Raw genomic sequence first — 11,167 nt, forward strand, 5'->3', positions numbered from 1 at the left:
GTATGTATGTATGTATGTATGTATGTATGTATGTATGTATGTATGTATGTATGTATGTATGTATGTATGTATGTATGTATGTATGTATGTATGTATGTATGTATGTATGTATGTATGTATGTATAAACATATGCTGGTGCGGTTGGCCCTGGGTTCCTCCTCATGCAAGACAATGCTAGACCTCATGTGGCTAGAGTGTGTCAGCAGTTCCTGCAAGAGGAATGCATTGATGCTATGGACTGGCCCGCCTGTTCCCCAGACCTGAATCCAATTGAGCACATCTGGGACATCATGTCTCGCTTCATCCACCAACGCCAAGTTGCACCACACTGTCCAGGAGTTGGTGCTTTAGTCCAGGTCTGGGAGGAGATCCCTCAGGAGACCATCCGCCACCTCATCAGGAGCATGCCCAGGCATTTTAGGGAGGGCATACAGGCACGTGAAGCTCACACACACTACTGAACCTCATTTTGACTTATTTTGCGGACATTCCATCATAGTTGGATCAGCCTGTAGTGTGGTTTTCCACTTTAATTTTGAGTGTGACTCCAAATCCAGACCTCCATGGGTTGATAAATTTGATTTCCATTGATCATTTTTGTGTGATTTTGTTGTCAGCACATTCAACTATGTAAAGAAAAAAGTATATAATAAGAATATTTCATTCATTCAGATCTAGGATGTTATTTTAGTGTTCCCTTTTTTTTTGTGGTGGGTGTGTGTGTACACACACACACACACACACACACACACAGAGAGAAAAGAGTCTGCCTGAGTATTGAACCCTGTGGCAACCCACAGAGACTGCCAGAGGTCTGGACAACAGGCCCTGTGATTTGACACTGAACTCTGTCTGAGAAGTAGTTGGTGAACCAGGCGAGGCAGTCATTTGAGAAACCAAGGCTATTGAGTCTGCTGATAAGAATGTGGTGATTGACAGTCGAAAGCCTTGGCCAGGTCGATGAATACGGCTGCACAGTATTGTTTCTTATCGATGGCGGTTAGGACCTTGAGCGTGGCTGAGGTGCACCAGTGACAAGCTCGGAAACCAGATTCCATAGCGGAGAAGGTACGGTGGGATTTGAAATGGTCTGTGATCTGTTTGTTAACTTGGCTTTTGAAGATTTTAGAATGGCAGGGCAGGATGGATATATATAGGTCTATAAACTTTTGGGTCTATAACAGTGTCCCCCTTTGAAGTGGGGATGACCGCGGCAGCTTTCCAATCTTTGGGGATCTCAGACGATATGAGAGGTTGAACAGGCTAGTAATGGGGTTGCAACAATTTTGGTGGATAATTTTGGCAGAAAGAGCGTCCAGATTTCCTGCATTCGGGGCTCCAACCACCCAATTTATAATAGAAAAAAAGTCCACTTTGGGCAACTTTCCATCTATAATCTCTCTCCCTCTCTTTCTCAAATATGTTTTATTGTAGTGCAGAGGAAATTAATACAAATGTACATTTTGTTTAGTGAGCTCATTTAAAAAAAAAACATGTTTTACTTAAATGACAACAGGAACATACAATTACGTCAGGAGTATAACGACAGGACAGCAGTTTAAACACAATGGATACTTGAGCAGTATTAATAAAGGAAAGGATAACCCAGACTGAAGACCAAACCAACACTCTCTCTCCCTCCCCATAGGGACTGCTACCACCTGGGCATCCCGAATAACTTTGACTACCATCGCTTCCTCAAGTTTGCTCGGGTGTGTGAGGTAGATGGGAAGAAGCAGATCTGCACCAGAGAAAAGGTGAAGGCTTGGCCCTAGATTTCACCTCTCATTCATTCCCTTCATTGTTATGTTTTCATTTACCTTTTCATTCAATTTGGTGAAGTAATGCAGTATTAGCCTAGTTTAGTGGTGATGTAGACTAGGCCCAGCTATCGACTAGTGTCCTGTCTAGGGGGTGTACTTGTACATCAAGCTGCCTCACACTACAGAATCAGGAGATGGGCTCCTGCCCTATGGGCCGCTCGGACAAGGTCACTTCCGTTACCAGTGATATCCATGTGTGTTGTCCACCTACAGGAAGTGGGTAATCTGTACGACATGTTCCACACACGCAGCTACCTCCACAGAAAAGCCTACCAGCACAAAGTGGGACACATAATAGAGACAATGTAAGTGCTCTCGCATCAACAGCTATTCATTCTACTGTTAAATATCTAGCTGACTTACGATCTCTTATATAGTCATACATACAGGTTCTCGGACATTCAGGTGCTTTTCTGCTGTATGTTATGGATTAAAAATGACATTTGATTCAAGTGTGTGTGTGCCCCAATTCAGGATCACAGAGGCCTTCATCAAGGCAGAACCCCACATCAAGATTCAAGGTTCAGAGGGAAAAATGTTCACCATCTCCACAGCAATAGATGACATGGAGGCCTACACTAAACTCACTGGTCAGTTCAACCTCATAGAAATATAATATGTAGAATGGCTCTGGTCTTGTCTACTCACTCTCATTATATGGTTCAAACCTCTTTGGTTGTCAGGGTTTTTTTTGTTTTGGTTTTTTTAGGTGTCATGGCTGCCCGAACAGGCTGGGTTTGCCACACCTGGTTGTCTGTCACATTCATGTCCATAATCACTGCCTGGGTTTGGTTTGCATGATTAACCTCTTCTCCCCCCCCTCTCCATGTAGACCATGTGTTTGAGCAGATCCTGTACTCTTCATCCTCTGAGCTGTCAGAGGCCAGAAAGATCCTCTACAACATCACCTGCAGAAACCTCTACAAGAATATGGGACAGACCCAAGCCAAGGAACGTGTGGAGGTCTCACAGGTGTGTGTGTGTGTGCATGTCTGGGGGATGGAGGGTGAATATCCCCCCATGGCTTTCTAGGTGAGCTTTTTTAGAAGATCCATATTATGTGCCTCTCATCCTCCTCTTTTCTCGCCCAGGAACAGCTCCAGAAATGGGCAGGTGAATTGGCGACGTGCAGGCCTGAGAGCGACCTCCAGGGCGTCACTCTAGAGCCAGGGGACTTTGTAGTCAATGTGAGTGTCCAGTCTTTCCACCTCACTCAGGGAACTGATCGAAGACACAGGTCACATCACAAAGCCCGTCTATAGATGACCTTTATTACCGTTGGCTTTATTGGAAATATATCAATCAATAAAATGTCTTTTTATAAAGCCCTTTTTACATCAGCAGTTGTCAAAGTGTTTTACAGATATTCAGCCTAAAACTATGAAGAGCAAGCAATGCTGATGTAGAAGCACGGTGGCTAGGAACAACTACCTAGAAAAGAAGAAACCTAGAGAGGAACCAGGCTCTGTCCTCTTCTGACTGTACCAGGTGGAGATTTAAGAGGACATGTTGCCATGAAGGCCAGATTAACCACCATCAGTTTTTTTTGGGGGGGGGCGGGTTATTAAACAACTAATTGACCAGCGTTGGTTTAATAGAACTAAATGGAAATCAAGTTGTGTTTTTTGTGAACGCAACACGCCGTTTCTCTAGAGAGAAATCAAATCCTTCTCAATGAAAAAGCTCAAATATTTTTCGGCATTATTTCATAATGCATTTGTTTTACAAAAATGATTGATATCGAAAACCAGGACTCATTTTTATTATTTTTTAAATAACCGAACCGACCTAGAAAAGCACTAATCGCTCAGCAATACCCTTTGTCTCTTTATCAATCACTCGCTCTCTTTCTGTCCCTCTTTCTTTCTCTTCATCAGATCATCAACATGGACTGGGGTATGAAGGAGAAGAACCCCATCAACAACATGCGTTTCTACTGTAAGAATACCCCAACCAAAACCACCCAGATCAGCAGGAACCAGGTCAATACTACAATTCACTCAAATCTTTTTGGAAATAGTCTGTTAGTTTTGGATCTTGAAAACATTATTTTACATGATTGTTCTCCCCTGTAGGTGTCTCAGATGCTGCCAGATCAGTTTGCTGAGCAGCAGATCAGGGTCTACTTTAAGAAGAGAGATGAGAAGACCGTGGAGGCAGCTAAGATTAACTATGTCAAGTGGTGCATGGACAACAACTTCTCCAAGCCTCAGGTCAGTAGGCCTCTGATCTTTCATTTACTGTATGGATCTCTATCTCAACCTGTTAGCGTTGTGGAGAAAATCAAATGTATTTATATAGCCCTTCTTACATTAGCTGATATCTCAAAGTGCTGTACAGAAGCCCAGCCTAAAACCCCAAACAGCAAGCAATGCAGGTGGTTGGGAAAAACTCCCTAGGAAGAAACCTAGAGCGGAACCAGGCTATGTGGGGTGGCCAGTCCTCTTCTGGCTGTGCCGGGTGGAGATTATAACAGAACATGGCCAAGCTGTTCAAATGTTCATAAATGACCAGCATAGTCAAATAATAATAATAATAATCACAGTATTTGTCGAGGGTGCAACAAGTCAGCACCTCAGCAGTAAATGTCAGTTGACTTTTCATAGCCGATCATTAAGAGTATCTCTACCTCTCCTGCTATCTCTAGAGAGTTGAAAACAGCAGGTCTGGGACCGGTAGCATGTCCGGTGAACAGGTCAGGGTTCCATAGCCGCAGGCAGAACAGTTGACGGATGATGACATTCGAGTGCAAGGCTAAGCCAGCTAGCTATGACCAGCTTACCTGCACCACCCATAATCAATCAAAAACATGCTTTTGTAAAGTCTATCAGCCTGGTCACAAAGTGATTATACACGAACCCTGCCAAAAACACCAAACAGCAAGTAATGCAGATGTAGAAGCATGGTGGCTAGGAACAACTCCCTAGAAAGATACCTAGAGAGGAACCAGGCTCCTAGGGGTGGCCAGTACACTTCTGGCTATGCCAGATTCATAGATGACCAGCAGGGTCAAATAATAATATTCACAGTGGTTGTAGAGGGTGCAACAGGTCAGCACCTCCATGAGTAAATGTCAGTTGGCTTTTCATAGCCCATCATTCAAAGTTAGAGACGGCAGGTGCGGTAGAGAAAGAGTTGAACACAGCAGGTCTGAGACAGGTAGCACGTCCGGTGAACAGGTCAGGGTTCCATAGCCACAGGCAGAACAGTTAACTGGAGCAGCAGCACGACCAAGTGGACTGCGGACATCAAGGAGTCATCAGGCCAGGTTGTCCTGAGGCATGGTCCTGGGGCTCAGGTCCTCTGAGGAAAAAGACAGCGAGAATTAGAGGGAACATACAGGACACCGGATAAGACAGGAGAAATACTCCAGATATAACAGACTGACCCGAGCCCCCCGACACAAACTATTACAGCATAATTACTGGAGGCTGAAACAGGAGGGGTTGGGAGACCCTGTGGCCCCGTCCAACTATACCCCCGGACAGGGCCAACCAGGCAGGATAAAACCCCATCCACTTTGCCGAAGCACAGCCCCCACACCACTAGAGGGATATCTTCAACCACCAACTTACTACCCTGAGACAAGGCCAAGTATAGCCCACGAAGATCTCCCCCACGGCACAAACCCGAGGGGGGAGCCAAACCGGACAGGAAGATCACGTTAGACTCAACCCACTCGAGTGACACACCCCTCCTTGGGGCGGCACGGAAGAGTACCAGTAAGCCAGTGACTCAGCCCCCGTAATAGGGTTAGAGGCAGAAAATCCCAGTGGAGAGAGGGGAACCGGCCAGGCAGAGACAGCAAGGGCGGTTTGTTGCTCCAGAGCCTTTCCATTCACCTTCACACCTGGGCCTGACTGCACTCAACATAGGACTTACTGAAGAGATGAGTCTTCAATAAAGACTTAAAGGTCAAGACTGAGTCTGCATTTCTCACATAGATAAGCAGACCATTCCATAAAAATGGAGCTCTATAGGAGAAAGCCCTGCCTCCAGCTGTTTGCTTAGAAATTCTAGGGACAATCAGGAGGCCTGTGTCTTGTGACCGTAGAATACGTGTAGGTATGTACGGCAGGACCAAATCAGAGTGATAGGTAGGAGCAAGCCCATGTAATGCTTTGTAGGTTAGCAGTAAAACCTTAATCATCCCTAGCCTTCACAGGAAGCCAGTGTAGAGAGGCTAGCATTGGAGTCATGTGATCACATTTTCTGGTTCTAGTCAAGATTCTAGCAGCCGTGTTTAGCACAAACTGAAGATTGTTTAGTGCTTTAGCCGGAGAGTAGAGCATTGCAGTAGTCTAATCTAGAAGTGACAAAAGCATGGATTCATTTGTCATTCATTTGGATTAAGTTTCAGATTTTTGCAATGTTACTTAGATGGAAAAAAGCTGACCTTGAAACAGTCTTGATATGTTCGTGAAAAGAGAGATCAGGGTCCAGAGTAACACCAAGGTCCTTCAGTTTCATTTGAGACGACTGTACAACCATTAAGATGAATTGTCAGATCCAACAGAATATCTTTGTTTCTTGGGACCTAGAACTAGCATCTTTTTTTTGTTGTCCTAATTTAAAAGTAAAACATTAAGTTAAACTTCCTTATGTCTGAAAACCAGGCTTCCATGGAGGGCAATTTTGGGGCTTCTCCATGTTTTATTGAAAATGTACAGCTGTGTATCGTCCGCATAGCAGTGAAAGTTAAAATTGTTTCCGAATGACATCACTAAAATGGAACCTTGAGGACACCGACACTTACAATTGATTTGTCTGACGACAAACTGATATCTTTCCGACAGATAAGATCTAAACCAGGCCCGAACTTGTCTGTGTAGACCAATTTGGGTTTCCAATCTCTCCAATATAATGTGGTGATCGATGGTATCAAAAGCAGCACTACGGTCTAGGAGCACGAGGACAGATGCAGAGCCTCGGTCTGATGCCATTAAAAGGTCATTTACCACCTTCCAGTGCAGTCAGTGCTATGATGGGGTGTAAAACCAGACTGAAGCGTTTCTAATACGTTGTTAGTGTTCAGGTAAGCAGTGTTGCTGCGCAACAGCTTTTTAAAAATTATTAATTGAGAGGAATTGGAGATTTAATATAGGCTGATAGTTTTTAATATTTTCCTGGTCAAGGTTTTTTCAAGAGGCTTTATTACTGCCACTTTTAGTGAGTTTGGTACACATCCGGTGGATAGAGAGACGTTTATTATGTTCAACATAGGAGGGCCAAGCACAGGAAGCAGCTCTTTCAGTAGTTTAGTTGGAATAGGGTCCAGTATGCAGGTTGAAAGTAGAGGCCATAACTATTTTCATCAATGTGTCAAGAGATCTAGTATTAAAAAACTTGAGTGTCTCCCTTGATCCTATGTCCTGACAGTGTTGTGAAGACTCAGGACAACTGAGCTTTAAAGAGGAGTCTGTCATTTGCTTTCTAATGATCATCTTACTTTCCCACATTTTAAAATTGACTCTGGTATTTGTTTGTGTTCACGTTTGTTTAGGACGGAGATTCGATTGCACCGGAGCTCACCCCTCTGAAGCATAGCTGGGCCCACAATTATGATGACAACGGTGATGAAGAGGATAGCCAGGGAGGAAGGAGGAGGGCTCTCTTTTAGGAGGATGAGAAAGAGGATCTGTCTGTTTACCTCTTTTATGGCAGCTGTCACCAATCCTGGTTCCAGAGAGCTACAGAGTATGCAAGGTTTTGTTCCAACCCAGCACTAACACACCTGATTCAGCTAGTCTAGGTTATAATCATTAATTGAGTAGCTGAATCAGTCGTGTTGATGCTGGGTTGGAACAAACCGTTGCATACCCTGGTGCTCCCCAGGACTAGGTGTTGGGGACCAAAGATGGTGGGTAAATGATGTCTTGCTCAGGCCATTTACCTTTGAAAAAAATGGTCATTGTTCTCATCTTAAAGGAAAACTCCACCCAAAATGCTATTTTCGTATTTGTCATTAGTGCATTGTTGATACGGCACCAATTGTTTTGCATTTCAGCAATCAAGTTAAAGATATCTAACTTTCAAAATACAGAAATACAGCTGGTTTGATTTATTTTGCATCGTATGATACAAAACGCAGCATCATACCGGCTGTATTTTGAAAGTTATGCAGTATATCTTGAGAACTTGATTGCTGACTTGCAAAACATTTTGGGACTATATCAACAATGGTCTAATGAAACAAATACCAAAGTATAGTTTCTGGGTGGACATCAATGGGATAGCAGCTGGGTCTGGTCTGCTTAGTTCATTGACTCTATATGAACCAGAGAATATTAGGGAGTTGGAGATCAGTGTCTAGGAGCAACGCCCAGAAGAAGACCTTTGGCTCAGGGTTCTGTTCACGCTCAGTTCTGTTAGGGATTATATCATATAGTCTTTATTTTATTCTCTTTTTATCTCGTTTTATTTTAAGCATATGTTATAGGTTTTTAAGTGCGGTTATTTTGCCTTATTTAATTATCGATGTGACTGTGAAAATACTAGCAGCAACTGTTACATATTTATACAACCTGATGAAAGTGGTTCTCAAACCCTTTTTGGACAATCATGCTTGTTTTACATTGTAGCTGAGTATGTAATTGTTTCATGGTATTGAATCACCATTGTTTGTCTTTCAGGGCATTGTCTTTCTTATAAGCATGGTTTCTACAAGGTTTTAGTTTAAATATAGGCACCCACCATAGCTAGCCTGGTTGTTGACATACGTACAGTATGTTTGGTGAGGTAGGGGTTGACTAAAGCACATGAAGATCAGAGATCTGTATATTTGATTATTTTCCTAAAAGTGGCCACTTGAACTGACAAACAGAGATGGGTCACAGTGTGCAGTGTGGGTAGTGTAGTCAGTTATACATACACAATGCATGCGGTGTGTGATTCAGACCTGAAACTTTTTTGGTTTTGATTTGGACTGTTTCTCTAAGTGCTGCGGTATCACATTGTTTTCATCCATGTTACCCTTGAGTCTGGCTATGTTCTCTTCATGTAAACAATATACACACAATGTTTACCATACAGTCTGCATCAAGATGAATCCACAGCTGTTGGTCATTGACGGTATGTTTGTTGATTTTAATTATGTGCTTCATTTAAAAAATATATATAATGAAAGACAAATCGTAGAGACAGTCAACGTTTCAGGGATTTTATGATGGAGTACAACTGTCAAAAGCTGTGAAATACAACTATTTTCTCTGCCTGGCTATCTGAGTTCTGTTTTCTTAGAGCTCTGTGTAGATGTAATTTGGCACAGGTCTAAGATCAGCATTCCCTCACTAAATCCTCAATTGAACCATTCGAGGGTTGAACTCAAAGCTGACGTGATGAGTTCTGTCGATAAACGTCCAGTGTTTCACATCTTTCTCCACTAGAGGGCGGTAAAGACATCCCCTTTCCATAGAGGGAATTTTCTGTAAAGCAGAAACGGCTCTGGCAACAATCACATATCTAAGTATGTATACCATACATGGCTCACTGACAAAGGGATATACACACACACCGAAAAACACACACACACACTTAGACAGTAATACCAGTCAGTCTGAGTAAGGATTTTGCAGGAAAGGATTGGCTGACTGTCCTGGCTCGAGTCCTCTGTGGAAATTACAATATTCTATTTCTAGTTGTAGTCACAGAGGAATGAACTTCTGTTGTTTGGACAGGAAAGTTATATTACAGGAAGTGGAGGTAAAACGCTGCCCTGCTACACGCACATACTCTTCCATTACACATCCTGTGGCACTGATTCTCAGAGCCAGCCGAGGAATATCACCCCTCCCTCACACCACCACAAGGCCAACTGCCTGCTATAGTATTTTTATAATCTTCATCCTCCCTGACCTGTTGCTCCCCTCCTGGCGCCAGTGGTCTCAGCCCCCCCACCATCCCCCTGTCTCACACACACTCAGCCCCCCCACCATCCCCCTGTCTCACACACACTCAGCCCCCCCACCATCCCCCTGTCTCACACACACTCAGCCCCCCCACCATCCCCCTGTCTCACACACACTCAGCCCCCCCACCATCCCCCTGTCTCACACACACTCAGCCCCCCACCATCCCCCTGTCTCACACACCACCCAGCCCCTCCATGGATAATTGAGACCAGCTGTTGCAAGGTGCCTTCCCTCCACACCCTCCTCCACCCCTCCGTTACCCTCCTGCTGCACTTGCCTCTCTGGCAGATTGGATTGGTATTTGTAGACCCCGCCTTGCTTTTCCAACACACAAACACAATCCTCCCATTCCATAGGCCTCGAACTGCTTGTCAATACCCATCAATTGTGCTGATTGATTTAAAAATGTGATTGTATTACCTGCATACTTGTGTGAGAGGCTGCTTTCCATGTGTTTGTCATTGATCCCCTGTACATTCTGAAACTCACAAACTAATATTAGACATTACTGATTTACACTCACAAACACACTGGGGGTGAAGGTATGGGGGAGCTGATCTCCTCAAGCCCTGACACAAATGGGCTAATGGTGGCAAAACGCTAGCCCACGACACTCTGGAAGGAATGGGGGGGGGGTATGTATTCCTGCACATGACTGGTTCCCAGCTGGTCCTATGGGGTCATAGCTACTGTGTGTGTGTGTGTCATGGCCTCTCATTGGGGGGTGAGACGTTGAGGCTCCAGACCCCCATGGTAGGATTGCTCAGGGAGTCTGCAGGGATCCTGCTACTTTGATGCCCTCACCCCCTGCCAGGATGTTAATGAGGGACTGTGGAGGATCTGACTGGAGCAGTGATGTTGTGTATGTGGTACAGAGAGAGAGAGAGAAATAGGAGTATAGTTGTGGAGAATAATACATATAGAAGAAGGTGAGGAATATGAGTAACTCTACAAAGCATTCAGTCCTTATCTGGTTAAACACATAATCCCTATCTGTCAACCTATGAGGGTAAAGCGCAATTGATTTGGAGACGAGACCAAATTGACTTTTGGAATTGAATTCCAGTTTAGAAAGAAAAAAAATATTGAATATAAATTACACATTTGAATTGAGTGAATATACATTGAAATGGAATTGACCCCAATGCTGCAGTAGCTAGCTTGGTAGTCAGTTGTAGCTCAGTTGTAGCTCAGCATGGCGCTTGCAACGCCAGAGTTGTGGGTTTAATTCCCGTGGGGGAGCAGTATGATAATGTATTCACTCACTACTTTAAGATGCTCTTGATAAGAGTGTCTGTTATATGACTCAAATGGACATCTAGAAGCTGAGAGACTGATGGTGTATGTGCGTGGGAGTTTTTGTCTGTTTAAAGTGCTGCAGTGCAAGTCCAGGCCAGCATGTATGGCAAAGGACTGGGACTCAAAACAGGTGC

General features: G+C 44.0%; 1 protein-coding gene across 2 annotated transcripts in view; it reads left to right on the forward strand.

Annotated features, from left to right (window-relative positions):
- The window catches only part of LOC135527864 (deoxynucleoside triphosphate triphosphohydrolase SAMHD1-like), a 32,817-nt gene extending 23,776 nt beyond the window's left edge, over positions 1-9,041 (forward strand). Inside the window, exons 9-16 of one of the 2 annotated variants that reach the window (XM_064956473.1) lie at positions 1,650-1,758; positions 2,038-2,129; positions 2,299-2,414; positions 2,657-2,796; positions 2,916-3,011; positions 3,702-3,806; positions 3,900-4,037; positions 7,328-9,041. In XM_064956473.1, coding sequence (XP_064812545.1) covers positions 1,650-1,758; positions 2,038-2,129; positions 2,299-2,414; positions 2,657-2,796; positions 2,916-3,011; positions 3,702-3,806; positions 3,900-4,037; positions 7,328-7,444 — 913 coding nt within the window. In that variant the 3' untranslated portion in view covers positions 7,445-9,041. The remainder of the gene's footprint in view (positions 1-1,649; positions 1,759-2,037; positions 2,130-2,298; positions 2,415-2,656; positions 2,797-2,915; positions 3,012-3,701; positions 3,807-3,899; positions 4,038-7,327) is intronic. The other variant, XM_064956474.1, reaches the window with a different exon arrangement.
- Positions 9,042-11,167: the final 2,126 nt, after the last annotated feature.

This window comes from Oncorhynchus masou, chromosome 33 (genome assembly GCF_036934945.1).
Source record: "Oncorhynchus masou masou isolate Uvic2021 chromosome 33, UVic_Omas_1.1, whole genome shotgun sequence".
Lineage (NCBI taxonomy): Eukaryota > Metazoa > Chordata > Actinopteri > Salmoniformes > Salmonidae > Oncorhynchus > Oncorhynchus masou.